Source organism: Stegostoma tigrinum, chromosome 10 (assembly GCF_030684315.1).
Source record: "Stegostoma tigrinum isolate sSteTig4 chromosome 10, sSteTig4.hap1, whole genome shotgun sequence".
NCBI lineage: Eukaryota > Metazoa > Chordata > Chondrichthyes > Orectolobiformes > Stegostomatidae > Stegostoma > Stegostoma tigrinum.
In genome coordinates, this window is record NC_081363.1 from 44,692,739 (window position 1) to 44,713,193 (window position 20,455).

Sequence of the window (20,455 nt, forward strand, 5' to 3'; positions counted from 1 at the left end):
ACAGACTCTGTGCCAGAGACCTGTGCCCCACTGCTTTCTCCTGGTAAGTCCCCCCCCCAACAGTATCCAAAATGGTATACTTATTGTTGAGGGGAATGGCCACAGGGGTTCCCTGCACTGCCTGCCCGTTCCCTTTCCGTCCCCTGACCGTAACCCATCTGCCTTTTTCCTGTACTTGAGGAGTGACTACCTCCCTGTAACTCCTCTCAATAACCCCCTCTGCCTCCCGAATGATCCGAAGTTCATCCAGCTCCAGCTCCAGTTCCCTAACGCGGTTTTCAAGGAGCTGGAGTTGGGTGCACTTCCCGCAGATGTAGTCAGCAGGGACACTAGTGGTGACCCTAACCTCCCACATTCTGCAGGAGGAATATTCGACTGCCCTGACCTCCGTTCCCATTATTCTAAATTCCAAAGACTTAAAAAATAAAGAATAAAAAATAAACTTGTTACCTTACTAATCAGGCACACAGAACCTCTTTTTTTGGTTAGAGGAGGAGGATGGATGGGAGACACTACCCGGGTAGTGTTTTGGATAACGCAACCACACAAATATATTACCTCACTCACTCACCCACCAGTCCCTTGGCACCAGGGCTACTTGAAATCTTTTGGAGTTATGGTCACTCAGCCCAAAACTGCTCTCCTGCTGAAATAGCGATCACCTACCCTGTCTCATTCCTTAATACCAAGTCTAGTTTGGCCTCCGCTCTGGTTGGATTGTCAACATACTGTCTCCTGGACACATCTAACAAATTGGTCTCTATCCAAGCCCCTGGCTCTAAGGGACTCCCAGTCAATAAGAGGAAAGTTGAAGTCACCCATCACAACTAGCCTGCTTTTTTCACACCTTACTAGTATCTGACTACATATCTGCTCCTGGAGATTTATCCAGCTTTATGTGTTTTAAGACATCCAGCACCTCCTTCTCTATAATATGGACATTTTTAAAGACGTCGCTATTTATTTCTTCATGGTCTCCATCTTTTGTATCCCCCTCCACAATAAACACTGATGCAAAACACTCATTTAGTATCTCCCCATTTCTTGTGTTTCTATACATAAATGGTTTTGCTGATCTTTGAGGGACCTTATTCTCTCCTTAGTTACCCTTTTGTCCTTAATGTATTTGTAGAATCCCTTCGGATTCTCCTTAACATTATTTGCCTAAGTTATTCCTTGTCCTCTTTTTGCCCTCCTGATTTCTTGGAATTCACTCGATCTCTGCTGTCTGTGCCTGACCTATGCTTCCTTCTAATTCTTGACTGAAACCACAATTTTTCTAGTCATCCCGCATACCCCACCAGCCTTGTCCTTCACCCTAACAGGAACATACTCTCTCGAGACTCTCGTTATCTCATTTTTGAAGGCTTCCGATTTTCCAATCATTCCTTTACCTAAGAATTCCAACACCCCCAAAATCTGGCCCAATCAACTGTTGAATGTTCTGGCCTAATACTGTCAAAATTGGCCTTCCTCCAATTTAGAACTTTAACTGGCCCCAAAGCGCTCCACCACTGATACTCAGTCACCTGCCCTGCCTTATTTCTCAACAGTAGGTCAAGTTTTGCACCTTCTCAAGTAGGTACATCCACATACCGAATCAGAAACTTTACTGGTACACATTTAACAAATTCCTCTCTATCCAAGCCCTTAACACTGTGGCAGTCCCAGTTTATGTTTGCAAAGTTAAACTCCCTTACCATAACTATTCTATTATTCTTACAGATAACTGAGATCTCCTTACAAATTTGTTTCTCAATTTCCCACTGACAACTTGGGGGGAGGGTGGTGGTCTATAGTACAAACCCAAAAAGGTGATCATCCCCTTCCTTAGATTAGATTCCCTACAGTGTGGAAACAGAACCTTTGGCCCAACAAGTCCACACTGCCCCCTGGAGCATCCCACCCAGACCCATTCCCCTATAACCCACACACCCCTGAACACTATGAGCAATTTAGCATGGCAGATCCACCTAGCCTTCACATCTTTGGAGTGTGGGAGGAAACCAGAGCACCCGGAGGAAACCCATGCAGACATAGGGAGAATATGCAAACTCTGCACAGACAGTTACCCGAGGCTGGAATTGAATCTGGGTCCCTGGCGCTGTGAGGCTGCAGTGCTAACCACTGAGCCACCGTGCCGCCCCAAATTTCTTATTTCTCAGTTCCACCCAAATATTCCCGGGTATATCCACCCTAAGTACAGTTGTAATGTTATCCCTAATCAAAAACACCACACCCCTTTCTCTCTTGGCCTCACTTTCTATCCTTCCCAAATTAACCATCACAGAGACTCAAATCTAGAGAAATTACACTGCTATATCAAATCTATAATTCAATTTAACTAATTCTCCTCAATTTTTTCCTGTGAACAATGGAGTCTTCTTACATGAATATCACAAAACTCGGGCCTCAGTTACTCTTAGTTTCTAATAAAATGCAGATTTCTAACCAATCATTGCTGGCTGGAAGTTTCACAAACTAAATTTTCCTACTAAGTTAATTATGTTTTTTCTGAATTGTCCTAAATGCTTTTCTAGAATAATAGCTCTGGTCCCCATCATGTCTCCTCCAAACTCCTCTCAAAGGTTTCAATCTTTGGGTTTTTAAGCTAAAATTAATCCATATTACCCTGAACTATAAACAAGGTAATGGCCGTCAATGTTTATTCCACTTCGCAAATGTAAACAACCCCATGTACAATTATCTTAAAATTCAAATTCTAAAAATTATATATCACACATCTCTCATCACAATAGACTCTTCAGTTCTAACTTACAAATTGTCAGCCATCATGGTTTCCATCCATGATTGTGTAATGCCACTTATCTAGCCTCAAGTTGGATTTCATTGAAAGGGCATTGAAGTTTTTGCCACAAGCAATCATATGCCGCCATAGATTTAAAAGGGATTTCCATTTCTGCATTACTTTTCATACCTGATACTGGGATAAAATGCATTGAGGCTGTCATATTGATACAGTGAATGTAAATATGCAAGGACATAGTTTGTGGTATTCAAGCGTGGATATTTTTGGAAGAAGGTACTATTACCGTGGATACGTACCTGAATTTCATTTCCCCAACATATTATCATTGGCTTTTTTGAATCTGCAACATACTTTTGGATAAGGTTACATAGCTCAAGACTCCGTATCAGAACATGACATTGACCTTCTTATGAAGTCGCAATAGCACACTGTTTCAGGGCACCATAATATTGTGCTTCATAGTTATCAATGAGGGGGTTCTGGAATACTGTTACTGACAGGCTGTTCAATTCCAACATTACACATAAATAATCAGCTCACACTTCTGACATTTGTCATCCGTGAAGGATTCCTTGGGACCTTATCGAGCATATAATGACAGCATTGAAGATGACAGCAATTATAACCTTGTCACCAAGCCCAATAAACTAAATCATTTATTGTCACATGTATTCAATATAAAATACAGTGAAATTGTGTACCATCACTGTACGTAGGTGCCATTCACATTAAATCTGAATAAAATAATGATAAAGATAACTTAAAGGGAGTCCAACTTTTCTTTCACTGGTACAGTTCTGCTCTGGGCTTCCCAGCTCACACAATACTGCCAGCAGAGCCTGCTCTGGGCTTCCCAGCCCATGCCATGACACTGCAGAGTCCCACTCTCGGCTTCCCAGCCCACACCATGCCCTTGCTAGGAACACACTCCACATAGAAACGAGGCTCCCACTCCAAGCTTCACAGACTGGCAGACCGACTCTTGTAGCCACGTTTGCCTCTGAAGATGCTGCCACCGCTCCGAGCCCATCAAAGCTGCATTCCCACCAAAGAGCTCTCTTTAACACAAGTTTCAACGTTTCCCAAAGTACATGGGCAATCCTAATGCTGTATGGATTTGACATGGCTGATGTGATCACCTGATGTACAAGTTGCACTTCAAAATCTCAACTATTTGTGACTGTGGAAACCCTGGTCAAATCAAGGAGCATATAATAACATCTTGGCTCTACGTCAAGTATGAGGATGACATTTTGGAATTACACTTGCTCTTGTGAAAAGGAAGAATTTCTATTTGAACCCCTTCAAAATCCCAAATATATATAAAATCACAATGAAAACAGCATATATGTTAAAACATTTGCCTTTTGGCTATGTAAAAATAACAAAGACAGTATATACAGGTCCAAAGATCGAAAGTCCAGACCACAGGTTGTCACATCTTGCTGGAGAAGTGCACTGGAAATGAAGCCCTTCTATTCCTGGAGTTGTCACAGAAGTCAAAAATGTTTAAAACTAAACAAAGTTTTCCCAATTTAAATGACTATTAGATCAAGGTTTATAGAAAGCATGGGATAACAAGGTGTAGAGCTTAAAAATTACCATTCATTACAAATAATTCAATTCTAGCAAGATAAACAATTAAGAATCATTGGCAAATAACTACTAATTAAAACCCTAATCCCCATATAAACTCCCCGTCTCGTACACACACAGAGGCAGAGAAGCAAAAACATGGGTTGGTTATAGACAGATGGAAAAGCTAGGAAGGCGGTTCATTGATTCTTGAGCTGATTAGAATGTTGCTTCTTGGTCGTTCTTCTCTGAGATGCTTACACTAGTTTACAAAAGGCACAAGGTGGATGATTAATTTATAAATGGTCTCTGACTTACAGATTATAAATCACAGCTCACAGGAACTGCTGAAATAATGATAAACTGGTTTTCTTCAGGCTTAAAGTTTACTGCAGAGAACAGAATGAACTCCTGAGCTGTTGGAGATCTAATATCATCTCTAATTCTTGTTCATAGCCCCAAGCTGTTCAGTTAATTGAAAGCCAATCACAATCTTTCTGTCTTTCCCCACATGGAGAAAGTGATATGAATTCTTTCTGTTTGCAGGTTCTGAATGTTCTTCTCCTTTTAGTACTTTGCAGCTCAATGAATTAGAGGGCTATTGTCAGACAGAACTTGCAAGATTCTTGGTGTTGTTTCACTTTAAATTCTCCTTCTTGTTGCTTCCAAATAACAACATTGTACTGCACAGATCAACAATATATGATGCACTTCATTTTCAAGTTGCAAAACTCTCCTGGTATTTCAGTTATAGCAGGCCAACTTCCATTTCAGTTTATAGTTACAACAAAGAAAATATGTGGTCTTTTAATAACTGTGACAACTGCTAGTCCTCAAAAATACATAAAGTAAGTATAAATTAGTCTTAGACTAACCTGGTACATTGCTTCATCACAAGAACTTTCTATACCCAGATTAATCATCGTATTTTGCAGGGTGCGGCCCATGTAGAACTCCAGAGATAGATAATAAATCCGCTTAGGAAAATAAATCAGCATCAGTTATTCTGCATAGGTAAATGCAAATTGTACAAAACACGAAGTAACAACTGAACAAATTATAAACTTTACATAAGTGATACATCTCTTAGAAACATACAGTACTAAAGATCATTTATCCCATAGTGCTGTACTGACTCTTTGAAAGGGCTATCCAATTAGTCAGAAAATCCTGCTCTTTCCCTTGAGGCCCGTCATTTTTTTTCATTCCAAGCATTATATCCAGTGATTTTTATTTTGGATGCTGCTACTGAATCTGCTTCTACCACTCTTTTAGTGATACATTCTATTGCAGAAAAAAAGTCTCCCCCTGCCGTCCCTCCACCTCCCACTCGTTATAGTTATGCTCTCTGGTTACAAACTCTTCCACCTAGCTTTGACATTTCCATTAGACTATACTATAAAAATTCAGACCAGGCCATTCAGCAGAGATGTCAGGAAGCACTTCAATACATAAATGGTGGGAGAGGTTTCAAACTCTCCTTTCACAAATGGCAGTTATTTTAGATCATTTGTTAATTTTAAGTCTGAGATAAATAAATTTTTGATCAGCAAAGGTATCAAGAGATTTGGGCCAAAGACAGGTATATGGAGTTAGGCCACAAATCAGCCATGATCTACTGAAGACGGGACAGGCTCAAGAGGATGAATGGCCTACACCCATTAAGGAGAACAATTGCAATTTTCTTGACATACTAAAGCCAACCATTCCTCCAATCTGGTAAATTTCCTCCCAGGCCTTGACATCTTTCCTCAAGCATGGTACTCATAATTGAATACTATACAAAGATTGGCCATAGCTTCAGAGACAGCAAGAACTGCGGATACTGGAGTAAAAGACAACACAGTGTGGAACTGGAGCAATATAGCAGGGCAGGCAGCATCAGAGGAGCAAGAAAGTTGACGGTTCAGGTTGCAACCTCCTGTACTCTATAAAAACCAGAATTCTATAAACCCTTTTAACAGCCATGTCACTTCGTCTGATCATCTTCAAAGATGTGTACATGTGAAACCCCATTTATTTCATATTGGCTGTCCTCACTTTGTCTTCCATAAAGCACTGCTTTTCACATTCTCTGTAGCATACTTAATCTTTCATGTGCCTTCACCATTCTTTGTTACCTCGTTGGCTTCGATTTTCCTCAATATCTTTGTTTCCAAGTTTAGTGTCATCTGCATTTAAGAAATTATGCTCTCCATAACCAAGTACAAATGAATGTATATTAAAGGGTCAGTAGTGCTAATGTGGGTAACAATTCCACAAGTCTGAGGTGCAGTTATTTTCGTTTTCTGTCTCATGGCCAATTTCATGTACAAAATACCTGTTCAATTCCACAGGCTTCAATTTTGCAAAGACATTTCACACATTTTTTAAATTCACTGAGGACTGTATTGGACTGGCAGAGTTTCTGACAAGTCAGTTCCTTGAAGTCCCATTAATCTGAACTGGGATACCAGAGAAAAACAAATTAAAATCATCAAATCAAAATAAAGACTACTTAAAAATGGCAGAAAGAGATTATCCCTTACAGGTAATGATGGGGGAAAAAAATTATAATGGTAGAGTCAGTGAAGGTTACTTCTATCACTACAGATGAAAAATGAATCAACAATTCACATGGTAAAGTTGAGAAACAAATATAAAATTGACTTCTTTTACTGGTTGTTTCCAGTGTCCACGGTGACAAAGTATGCAGGAAGTGTGTTCAACTGCAGCTCCTAATTTAACACATGGAGCTCCTGATGCTACAGGGGGACACACAATGGAGCTTGCATGAGGCTGAGAATGTTATGGATAGCATGGTTAACAAGCTGGTTACACCACCAGTAAGGACTATACAGAAAATGAATAGTGGGGTGACCACCAGGAAGACTAGTTAAGCACAGGCAGGCAACGCAGCAGTACCCTATGGCCATTCACCTTTCAAACAGGTATACCATTTTGGATTGGGGGCAGTAGGAGTTGGCCTCTCAAGGAAAAGTAACAACAGCAGCCAGGTCACTGGCACCAGGACTGGCACTGATGTGCAGAAGGGAGGGTTGATATAGGCAAACAGTAGTTACAGGGGACTCTGTAGTCAAGGGCACAGATAGGCATTTCAGTGGCCACAAGCAAGACTCGAGTTTGGTGTGTTGCCTCCCTGATTCCAAGTTTAAGGATGTCTCTAAGCATGCACGAAATATGCTGAAGAGGAAAGGTGAGCAGACAGAGGTAGTGATCCATATTGATACTAACACCACAGGCAGTAAGATAGATGAGGTCCTGCAAAGAGACAAAAACAGAAATTGCTGGAAAAGCTCAGCAGGTCTGGCACCATCTGTAGAGAGAAATCTGAGTTAAGGTTTCGGGTCCAGTAAACCTTCCTCAGAACTGCAAAGGGAGTTCAGGGAGTTAGGCAGGAAGTTGAAATCTTAAAATTACTTCCTGTGCCATGTACCAGTGAGGCTAGGAACAGGAAGATAGTACAGTTAAATAAGTGGCTAAACAGCTGGTATAGCAGGGAGGGCTTCAGGTATGTGGATCATTAGGATATCTTCCAGGTGCAGTGGAACCTGTACAAGAAAGACAGATCGCACCTAAACTGGAGAGCACTAATATCCTGGCAGGTAGGTTTACAAGTGCCATTTGAGAAGGTTTAAACTAGTGCGGCGGGCAGGTGGGAGCCAGAACAGTAGGTCAGCAGGTAACATGACTGAGTAGGAGTCAGAGACTAAGGCCACTAATGTTAAGAGACAAGTCCAGACAAGGAGGGATTATTGAGTATGACAGGACTGGCGGTTTGAGGTGTATTTGTTTTAATGCAAGGAGTATGACAGGTAAGACAGAGGAACATAGAACTTGGATTGATACATATAACTATGATGTTATAGTGATTAGAGAGACCTGGTCAAGAGAGGGCCGAGGCTGGCAGCTTAACATTCCAGGATTTAGATGTTTCAGGTTTGAAAGAAAGGGATGCAAAGGAGGTGGGAAGTTGTGTTACTGATAAGGGAGAATATCACAGCTGTATTGAGGGAGGACACCTTAGAGGGCCAACCCAGGAAGGCCATTTGAGTACAGCTCAGGAATAGGGAGGGTGCAAAAATTTTGATGGGATTGTACTACAGGACTCCCAATAGCCAACAGATGATAAAGGAACAGATATATGGTCAGATTATGGAAAAATGGGCTGGGATGGGGGAAAATTCATTTGGTGTGTCCTGGGTGGATTTTTGAAATAATACGTAAATAATCCAACAAGGGATGGGGGTCAAACTAGACCTGGTGTTGGGAAATGAGCCCATGTATTCTTTGAGGTCTCTGTCTGTCTTTAGTTTTCTAAACCTTACACATGCCTCATTTTTCTTTTTGGCAAAGCTCTCAATTTCTCTTGTCCTCTTAGGTTCTTGAATCTTGCCATCTTTATCCTTCATTTTCACAGGAGCATGTTGGTCCTGAGCTCTAATAAACTGACCTTTAAAATATTCCGCATATACCAGAGGTGGTTTCACCCTCAAACAACTGTCCCCAATTTATGTACCCCAGTTCCTGCCTAAAATTGTGGTAGTTGACCTTCCCCCAGTTTAGTACTTTTGCCTGAAGACAAATCTTATCCTTATCCATAAATAACTTAAAACTTGCAGAATTAAGGACACTATTCCCAAATGCCTTATGTCAGTAGAAGGGAAATTACTGAAGAAGATTCTTAAGGATAGGATTTACTCACATTTGGACAAACATGGTCTTATTAGCAATCGGTAGCATGGCTTCGTGCAAGGCAGATTATGTCTCATAAACTTGACTGAGTTTTTTGAAGAAGTTACAGGTAGTATTGAGGAGGTGGGGAGGCTGCAGAAGGATTTGGGCAGGTTAGGAGAGTGGGCAAAGAAGTGGCAGTTGAGTACAACGTGAGAAAGTGAGAGGTCATGCACTTTGTTAAGAAGAATAAAAGCACGGACTATTTTCTAAATGGGGAGAAAATTCAGAAGTCTGAAGTGCAAAGAGACTTGGGAGTTCTAGTCCAGGGTTCTTTCAAGGTAAACTTGTAGTTCGAGTCAGTAGTCAGGAAGGCAAATGCAATGTTGGCATTTATTTTGAGGGGACTTGAATATAAAAGAAAGGATGTACTACTGAGGCTTTATAAGGCTCTGGTGAGGCCACATTTGGAGTGTTGTGTGCACTTTTGGGCCCCATATCTCAGGAAGGATGTACTGGCCCTGGCCCCAGGTTCAGTGGAGGTTCACGAGAATTGTCCCAGGAATGAAAACCTTAACATATGAGGAACGTTTGAGGACTCTGGGATTATACTCATTGGAGTTTAAAAGGATGAGGGAGGATTTAACTGAAATTTACAGCATTTTGAATGGCCTGGACAAAGTGGATGTTGGGAAGATGTTTCCATTGGTGGGAGAGACTAGGACCTGAAGGCACAGCATTAAAGTAAAGGGAAGACCTTTTAGAACAGAGATTAGGAGAAACTTCTTCAGCCAGAGAATGGTGAATCTATGGAATTCACTGCCATTGAAGGCTGTGGAGGCCATGTCATTGAGTCCATTTAAGACTGAGGTAGATAGGTTCTTGATTAACAAGGGGATCGGGGTCATGGGGAGAAAGTGGGAGAATGGGGCTGAGGAACTTATCAGCCATGATTGAATGGTGGAGCAGACTCGATGGGCCGAAATGCCTAATTTCTAGTCCTATATTTTTTGGTCTTATGACAAAGATGATTAATGATAGCAGGGTAGTGTATGTTGCTTCCACAAACTTTGGCAAAGCCTTTGACAAGGTCCCTCATAGCACCATGATACAAAAGGTGAAATCACATGGTATGCACAGTGAGCTGGTAAGATGGATACAGAACTAGCTTGGTCATAGGAAACAGAGAATAGCTGTGGGTGTTTTTCTGACTGGAGATCTGGGACCAATGATGTCCATAGGGGTCAGTACTGGGACCCCTGTTGTTGTAAGGAGAATGTAGGTGATCTGATTATAAAGACTCAAAAATTGGGAGAGCTGCAGATGATGAGGATTATTGCCACAGGATACAGTAGAAACTTGGGCAAAGAAATTTGCAAGTGGAGTTTAATCCAGATAAATGCAAGGTGATGCATTTTGGAAGATCTAATGCAAGAGAGAAGTATACGGCAAATGGCAGAACCCTTAGCAGCATCAATGTACAGAAGGACCTAGACATACAGGTCAACTGTTTTCTCAAAATGCAACACAAGCAGATAAGATGGTCCAGAAATAATGTGGCACACTTGCCTTCATTGGTCAGGGCACAGAGTATAAAAACTGACAAGTCATGTTGCAGCTGTAGAGAATTTTGGTTAGGGTAGGCCATGTTTGGAATATTTTCTACAGTTCTGGTCTCTATGCTATCAGAAGAACGCAGAGGCTTTGGAGCTGGTTTGCAGGGTATTAGCTATGAAGAAAGAACAAAGAAAGAAGAACTAAGAGACCTACAGCACAGGAACAGGCCCTTCGGCCCTCCAAGCCTGCGCTGATCAAGATTGTCTGTCTAACCTGTCATCTATTTTCTAACGATCTGTGTTCATTTGCTCCCTGCCCATCCGTGTACCTGTCCAAATATATCTTAAAAGACACTAACATGTCTGCGTCTACCACCTCCGCTGGAAACATGTTCCAGGCACCCACCACCCTCTGTGTAAAGAACTTTCCACGTATATCTCCCTTAAACTTACCTCCTCTCACTTTGAACTCATGACCCCTAGTAATTGTCCCCCACTCCGGGAAAAAGCTTTTTGCTATCCACCCCGTCTATACTCATGATTTTGTAGACCTCAATCAGGTCCCCCCTCAATCTCTGTCTTTCTAATGAAAATAGTCCTAATCTACCCAACCTCTCTTCATAGCTAGCACCCTCCATACCAGGCAACATCCTGGTGAACCTCCTCTGCACCCTCTCCAAAGCATCCACATCCTTTTGGTAATGTGGCGACCAGAACTGCACACAGTAGTCCAAATGTGGCCAAACCAAAGTCCTATACAACTGCAACATGACCTGCCAACTCTTGTACTCAATACCCTGCCCAATGAAGGAAAGCATGCCATATGCCTTTTTGACCACCCTATTGACCTGCGTTGTCACCTTCAGGGAACAATGGACCTGAACACCCAGATCTCTCTGTTCATCAATTTTCCCTAGGACTTTCCCATTGACTGTATAGTTCGCCCTTGAATTTGATCTTCCAAAATGCATCACCTCGCATTTGCTCGGATTGAACTCCATCTGCCCTTTATCTGCTCAACTCTCCAGTCTATCTATATTCTGCTGTAATCTCTGACAGTCCCCTTCACTATCAGCTACTCCACCAATCTTAGTGTCATCAGCAAACTTGCTGATCAGACCACCTACACCTTCCTCCAGATCATTTACATATATCACAAACAACAGAGGTCCCAGCACAGATCCCTGTGGAACACCACTGGTCGCAGGTCTCCAATTTGAGAAGCTCCCTTCTACTACTGCCCTGTCTCCTGTTGCCTAGCCAGTTTTTTATCCATCTAGCAAGCACACCCTGGACTCCATGTGACTTCACTTTCTCCATCAGCCTGCCATGGGGAACCTTATCAAACGCCTTACTGAAGTCCATGTATATGAGATCTACAGCCTTTCCCTCATCAATCAACTTTGTCACGTCCTCAAAGAATTCTATTAAGTTGGTAAGACATGACCTTCCCTGCACAAAACCATGTTGCCTATCACTGATAAGCCCATTTTCTTCCAAATGGGAATAGATCCTATCCCTCGGTATCTTCTCCAGTAGCTTACCTACCACTGACGTCAGGCTCACCGGTCGATAATCACCTGGATTATACTTGCTGCCCTTCTTAAACAAGGGGACAACATTAGCAAGTCTCCAGTCCTCTGGGACCTCACCCGTGTCTAAGGACGCTGCACAGATATCTGTTAAGGCCCCGGCTATTGTCTCTCTCGCTTCCCTCAGTAACCTGGGATAGATCCCATCCGGATCTGGGGACTTGTCCACCTTAATGTCTTTTAGGATACCTAACACTTCCTCCTTCCTTATGTCAACTTGACCTAGAGTAAGCAAACATCTATCCCTAACCTCAACATCCATCATGTCCCTCTCCTTGGTGAATACCGATGCAAAGTACTCGTTAAGAATGTCACCCATTTTCCCTGAATCAGCGCATAACTTTCCTTCTTTGTCCTTAAGTGGGCCAATCCTTTCTCTAGTTACCCTCTTGCTCTTTATATATGAATCAAAGGCTTTGGGATTTTCCTTAACCATGTTTGCCAGCAATATCTCATGTCCTCTCTTAGCCCTCTTAATCCCTCGTTTCAGATTCACTCTACATTCCCGATATTCTTGGAAAGCTTCATCTGTCTTCAGTCGCCTAGACCTCATGTATGCTTCCTTTTTTCTCTTGGCTAGTCTCACAATTTCACCTGTCATCCATGGTTCCCTAATCTTGCCTTTTCTATTCCTCATTTTCACAGGAACATGTCTCTCCTGCACGCTAATCAAACTCTACTTAAAAGCCTCCCACATATCAAATTTAGATTTACCTTCAAACAGTTTCTCCTCTACATTCTTCAGATCCTGCCGAATCTTAGTATAGTCGGACTTCCCCCAGTTTAGTACTCTTCCTTTAGGACCACTCCTATCCTTGTCCATGAGTATTGTAAAACTTACGGAATTGTGGTCGCTATTTCCAAAGTAGTCCCCTACTGTAATATCAACCACCTGGCCGGGTTCATTCCCCAGCACCAGGTCCAGTATGGCCCCTGCCCGAGTTGGACTACATACATACTGCTCTAGAAAACCCTCCTGGACACACCTTACAAATTCTGCTCCGTCTTGACCCCTAACACTGAGTGAATCCCAGTCAATGTTGGGAAAATTAAAATCCCCCATCACCACCACCCTGTTTCTTCTACACCTTTCCATTAACTGTTTACATATTTGTACTCTATCAAAGATCGGACAAAGTTGGTAAGTTTTCACCTGAATGTCAAAGGTTGGGGAGTGACCTGATAGAAGTTTACAAAATTATGAGAGGCATGGATAGAATGGATAGTTGGAGTCTTTTTCTGAGTGTAGAAATGTCAATGACTAAGAAGCATAGGTTTAAGTTAAGAGGGGTTATGTTTAAATGAGATGTGAAAGGCAAATATTTTACAAAAAAGGTGGTAAGTGCCTGAATGCACTGGTCAAGGAGATGGTAGAAGTGGATACAAATAGCAATGTTTAAGAGGCATCTTGACAGATATATGAATAGGCAGGGAACAGAGGGTTATGGACCATGTAGGGGCAAAAGGTTTTTAGTTTAGAAAAGTATTATGTGCCAGCGCAGAATTATTGGACCGTACATCATAAGATTATCCCATTTTTAATACAGCCCAGTGACACACTGTGTTACTAAAAAGGCACAATCAAGGAATCAGAGCTAGTAGACAATGCATTATCTCAGGTAGACTGAGCAGGAATTCTTTAGCCAATATTATTTAGGAATAAAAGTAAAATCCTGCAGATGCTGGAAAACTGAAACAAACACAAAAAATGCTGGAGAAATTCAGGTCTGGCAACATTTCCATGATTACTGTCAAGCCAGGGGATCAACCCTAAGGACATGCAAAGCTAAGCGCTTCCACAACTGGCACATCAAATCAAAGTTCTGCAGTCGTGCCAATCCAGTTGTGAATGGTAGTGAACAATTAAACAACTGGAGGAAACAGCTCCACAACAGACCCCATGCTCAGTGATGGGGTATTGCAGCACATTAGTTGAGACATAGATTTGAGGAGCAGGGAGGTTATATTGGAGCTGTACGTAACTTTGGTTAGGACACAGCTGCAGCACAGTGTCAGTTCTGATCTCTGCACTACAGGGAGGATAAGACTGCATTGGAAGGGGTGCAGTTAAGGTTAAGATGTTGACTGCCTGGGATGGAGCAGTTTAGCCATGAAGGAAGGTTGATAAGATTGGGTTCTGTTTAGAGAAGGTTGAGAGAGACCTCAACGTATAATGTGAATAAAATCACGAGGGACATGGACAAAGGGAATAGAAAGCAAAGTTCCCCTTAGTCAAAGAATCAAGAACAAGGGGTGGATAATTTTAAGGTGAAATGCAGGAGGCTTAGAGGGGTTTAAGGAAAAAAAACTTTGCATCCAGAGGATGTGGGGGATTTAGGATACACAGCTTGGGTTGGGGTAATTAAGGCAGGTAACCTCACAATCTTTGAAAAATATTTGGATGAGCACTTGAAATTTCATAATTATCAAGACTATGCGCCAATTCTACACAGCTGCAACATGACTTGTCAGTTCACATCCCTCACCTTCCTGGACCTCTCAGTCTCCATCTCAGGCAACCAGCTTGTAACTGATGTCCATTTCAAGCCCACCGACTCCCACAGCTACCTAGAATACACCTCCTCCCACCCACCCTCCTGCAAAAATTCCATCCCCTATTCCCAATTCCTCCGCCTCCGCCGCATCTGCTCCCACGATAAGACATTCCACTCCCGCACATCCCAGATGCCCAAGTTCTTCAAGGACCGCAACTTTCCCCCCACAGTGATCGAGAACGCCCTTGACCGCGTCTCCCGTATTTCCCGCAACACATCCCTCACACCCCGCCCCCGCCACAACCGCCCTAAGAGGATCCCCCTCGTTCTCACACACCACCCCACCAACCTCCGGATACAACGCATCATCCTCCGACACTTCCGCCATTTACAATCCGACCCCACCACCCAAGACATTTTTCCATCCCCACCCCTGTCTGCTTTCCGGAGAGACCACTCTCTCCGTGACTCCCTTGTTCGCTCCACACTGCCCTCCAACCCCACCACACCCGGCACCTTCCCCTGCAACCGCAGGAAATGCTACACTTGCCCCCACACCTCCTCCCTCACCCCTATCCCAGGCCCCAAGATGACATTCCACATTAAGCAGAGGTTCACCTACACATCTGCCAATGTGGTATACTGCATCCATTGTACCCGGTGCGGCTTCCTCTACATTGGGGAAACCAAGCGGAGGCTTGGAGACCGCTTTGCAGAACACCTCCGCTCAGTTCGCAACAAACAACTGCACCTCCCAGTCGCAAACCATTTCCAGTCCCCCTCCCATTCTTTAGATGACATGTCCATCATGGGCCTCCTGCACTGCCACAATGATGCCACCCGAAGGTTGCAGGAACAGCAACTCATATTCCGCCTGGGAACCCTGCAGCCATATGGTATCAATGTGGACTTCACCAGTTTCAAAATCTCCCCTTCCCCTACTGCATCCCTAAACCAGCCCAGTTCGTCCCCTCCCCCCACTGCACCACACAACCAGCCCAGCTCTTCCCCCCCACCCACTGCATCCCAAAACCAGTCCAACCTGTCTCTGCCTCCCTAACCGGTTCTTCCTCTCACCCATCCCTTCCTCAGCTAGGAAAGGGCAACAAACGCATGGGAATACCAGCACCTCCAAATTCCCCTTCAAGCCACTCATCATGCTGACTTGGAAACATTGCCATTCCAGTGTTGCAGGGTCAAAAATCTTGGAACTCCCTTCCTAACAGCATTGTGTGTGTACCTGCACCACATGGACTGCAGCAGTTTTAGAAGACAACTCACCACTTTTTTAAGGGCATCTAGGTCAATACAATAAATGGTGGCCCATCCAGTGACACTCAAATCCCATTAAATATTTTGTTAAAAAGCTAACATTAAATCTGCATCTCCTTTTAATTTGCAGCTGTTCATATCATTATTGTCAGATGTACAGGCTCCCATCCTCATTCTTCTTGAATTGCCATTGTAGTAATTCTGCCAGGTGGAATCCCACTCTGATGTGAAGGTGCCAGTGTTGGACTGGGGTGGACAAAGTCAGAAGTCACATGACACTAGGATATAGTCCAACAGGTTTATTTGAAATCACAAGCTTTCTTTTGTCAGGTGAAGTCACTTGTATGCATACAAACATACATGATACAGTAGTGACATTTGCCAGCGCTTGGTCCAAATCCCTTAAAACCTTTTCTATTCGTGTACCTGTCTAAATGTCATTTAAATGCTGTAACAGTATCTGCATCAACCATTTCCTCTGGCAGTTCATTTCATACATGAACCATGGCTTAATGACTACTCTGCAAACAGAAATATGTTTCTTTCTATCCACTCTAGTCAGGTTCCTCACAATGTACTAACGTCAATTAAATTTTTCCCAGCCTTTGCTATTTCTCAGGAAATCCTGCCTATCTAATCTTTCCATGTGAGGAAAACTCTTAATTTTAGGCAAACCTACATAAGTCTGTTAAGTATCACATCCTGCCTATATTGCACAAACCACGACACGCAATACTCCAGCTATAGTCCACCAACATATTCTACAGTTCTAATGTAACTTCCCCGTTTTTTAAGCTTGACCATTCTGATAGTAACTTCAAGACCAGATTCCCACCACCCAGGGCAACTTTTCAACCCCATGTTTAAAAAGAACCTATTATCCTCTGCCTTAAAAATATTCAAGGACGGCATCCACCAGCTTTTCACAGACAGTTCCAAAGACTCAGGGTCCCCAATTTTTTTTTTTGCCTAATCTCTGTTTTAAATGGGATTTCTAAATAGACCCAGGGTTCCACATTCTCACTGAAGTGGAAATATCCTCTCTACATTTACCATTTCATGATAATTCAGGATTTTGTGTGTTTTCATTAAGGCACCTCTTAACTCTTCTAAACCCCATCAAATACAAGCCTGCCCACCTTTTTCTTATAAAACAATCCTCCTTTCCAGATATTAGTCGGCTAACCCTTGTTTGAATTATCTTTAATATATTTTTCATCATTCTTCAGTATTGTGCATGGTACTCTGTATGTGGTGGTCTCATGTGTGAATATAGTTCCTGGGGTTAAAGAAATCAAAGATTACGGGGCCAAAGAGAGAACAGAGTACTAAGTTGAAAGATCAACCATGATAATATGAAATGGCAGAACAGGGCCAAAGGACTGAGTAGCGCATTCCTGTCCTTATTTTCTAGCGTTCACACCAGTGCCCAGTATAACTGAAGCATAACGGCCCGACCTTTGAATACAATTCATCTCTCAATAAATTATAATATTCTATTACTAGTTTTCTTATTTAGCTGCGGTACCCATACACTAATCTTTTGTGATTTATACATGGAAACAGCCAGATCCCTCTGCATCCCTAAATTCTACAATCTCAACTGTGTCGATAATATGCTTCCTTTTTATACTTTCTACCAAAATGGACAACTTCGAATTTTCCACACATTATACTCCATTTGCCACATCTTTGCCTGTTCACATAACCAATCAATATATTTTTGTAATCTCTTTGTCTCCTTTTCACAGTTTACTTTCCTACCAATCAGCTTCATCAGCACATTTGGCAACCATACCTTCTATCTCTTCATCCAAGTAATTCACAAAAATAATAAACATTTGAGGCTCCAGCACCAAACCCTGTGGCACACCACTTGTTCCATCCTGTCAGCCTGAAAAAGATTCATTTAAACTTACACTGTTTCCTGTTAGCCAACCAATCTTCTATCCATGCTAAGTTCCACACCGTAAGTATATTTTTCTTCACAGAAAAAATCATGTTGACTCTGCCTCATTATCTTGAGCTTATCTAAGTGCCCTGTTATAACTTCTTTAATAATACCCAACATTTTCCTTATCATACTAGCCTAACACTTGTTGCTTTCTGTTCCCAATTCTTTCATCTCCTTCAACTTCCACAGTAGCAGGGAGTTAAATCTGCAGCTATTTTGCCTCAACCAGTAATTAAAATTGCAGTTTTCTTTTAGAACTATTATTTGTTGTTTCTTTCAGTAGGTGGCACTCTTCTGGGATTCCGAAAGTCTGTACATTTTCAATTAGGCGTTCCTTAACGTCTTTTTCACAGTAGCTGGCTCTTCCACACATTTTCAGCTAAACCATTCCTGACACCATGTTTCAACTAAGTGTGGAGCTGGATGAACACAGCAGGGCAAGCTGCATCTTAGGAGCACAAAAGCTGATGTTTCAGGCCTAGACCCTTCGTCAGAAAAGGGGGGTGGGGACAGGATTCTGAAATAAATAGGGAGAGAGGGGAGGCGGACCAACGATGGATAGAGGAGAAGATAGGTGGAGAGGACAGTATGGGTGGGGAGGTAGGTCAGTCCGGGGAGGACGGACAGGTCAAGGGGGCGGGATGAGGTTGGTAGGTAGGAAATGGAGGTGCCGCTTGAGTTGGGCGGAGAGCATAGGTGAGAGAAAGAACAGGTTAGGTAGGCGGGGTCGAGCTGGGCTAGTTTTGGGATGCAGTGGGGCGAGGGGAGATTTTGAACCTGGTGAAATCCACGTGGATACCATTGGGCTGCAGGGTTCCCAAGCGGAATATGAGTTGCTGTTCATCCAGCTCCACACTTTGTTATCTCGGATTCTCCAGCATCTCTGCAGTTCCCATTATCTCTGACCATGTTTCAACTGGTCACTTGTCATTGCTCCCACAAACTGCATACTTACAGCAGAGGTAGAGAGCTGTATTACTACAGCAAGCCAGCCAGTATACTTAATATAATTGCATTTCTTCAGCCACGTGGCAAATGGAGTATAATGTGTGGATGGTGTTTCCAATTTGCAGGACTCAATCAACAGCAATTACCCATTTACCTGGTTTCTCTTTTTGGTGATGCTGAATTGTTTGCAAGGACGGCCCATCGTCAATAGTGTAACCCCATTCCTATATTTTGACCTTCCTTATAGTAAAAATGGTTACAGACAGCCCCTTACATCTCTCCTTGAAATTACGCTCATAATTTATGGAGAATCCCCATCCATTTCAACCTCGAAGGGACCTTCTTGTAATAAGTAATAACAAGCCCTACTATCTGTTATAGAATCTGGTCAAAACAGTGGCTACTGACATTCTTTTACGTGGGATCCTATTAAAATGATTAAATATTATTAAAAGGACAATAGAAGAGAAAAAGGGCGTACACCGAGTATCATGTTGGGCTCTTGCTTGTGAAATTGGTCGTGAAAGGTTTCCCATTTACGCAATGATTCTCATTTCGCCCTGTTGGGCAAAACAACCATGTACCCTTGGTTTCGGGAAAGCTGCCATTTAGAAAGCTTTACAAGTCTCCTTGTTTAACTCTGGGATATATGGGCCGTCACATACATCCCCAATCTACCTTGGGGTCCTTATCGTAATAGTACTGCTGGGTGCGTATCCAGCGGCCCACCAGATGGTCACGCACGATGTGCGCTAGCGCGAAGTAGTAATCTCTCATGGTAGCCACATTACGGTCTTTCACCAGGGTGAAGTGCAGGTGCCGATTAAATCCTAACTTTAATCCCGAGACATTTTCCATGCCGACCAAACCACCTAAACCACGAATAGTGATCTGTTTCTTTCTCTCGCTTGCTAAAGCTTGCTTGGCCATTTCGCTACAAAGTGGCCAACTTCTCGAGCTCTTTCCGTTTGACCGTTTTCTTCAAACTGCAGCTCTCGGCCCCACCCCTTTATGCTAGACCCAATCATAGCAAAGCGCATTCTGACTTCACCCAATCACCACAGCTCCAGTTGCACCTACTTCTTTTTACAATTGCTCTCCTGTTTGAGCTTTTCTGCATGTGCGCCTTATTTTGAAGAAGAAAAAGAAATCAATTTCTCCTACTTTTCCCAAACTTCTTTGGTATTCTTTTTCTTTCACGTACGAGATCAGGTTTGTGCTCGTTCCCTGCATTCTCTCCATGGTTTAATTATTTACTTTTAGACTTGTTGACTGAACCATTACTCAAGACAGCCTGAATATAGCGTTTGCCATGCCATTTTCAAATTATACGAAACAGTTCTTTTAAAGAAAATCATTCATAGGATGGCTTGAAAAATATTCATAGTACAGAGGATTACTGGCTGGACGTCTTAAAACGGATAAAGGTGAATAAAAGAGATAACAAAGTGTGGAGCTGGATGAACACAGCAGGCCAAGCAGCATATTAGGAGCACAAAAGCTGATGTTTCAGGCCTAGACCCTTCATCAGAAAAGGGGGATGGCGAGAGGGTTCTGAAATAAACAGGGAGAGAGGGGGAGGCAGACTGAAGATGGATAGAGGAGAAGATAGGTGGAGA

General features: G+C 42.7%; 1 protein-coding gene across 2 annotated transcripts in view; it reads right to left on the reverse strand.

Moving 5' to 3' along the window:
• pygl (phosphorylase, glycogen, liver) overlaps nucleotides 1-19,766 on the reverse strand; it is a 152,500-nt gene extending 132,734 nt beyond the window's left edge. The window contains exons 1-2 of one of the 2 annotated variants that reach the window (XM_048537707.1): nucleotides 19,515-19,766; nucleotides 5,221-5,322 (exon numbers count right to left, since the gene is read on the reverse strand). In XM_048537707.1, coding sequence (XP_048393664.1) covers nucleotides 5,221-5,322; nucleotides 19,515-19,766 — 354 coding nt within the window. The remainder of the gene's footprint in view (nucleotides 1-5,220; nucleotides 5,323-19,514) is intronic. The other variant, XM_048537708.1, reaches the window with a different exon arrangement.
• Nucleotides 19,767-20,455: the final 689 nt, after the last annotated feature.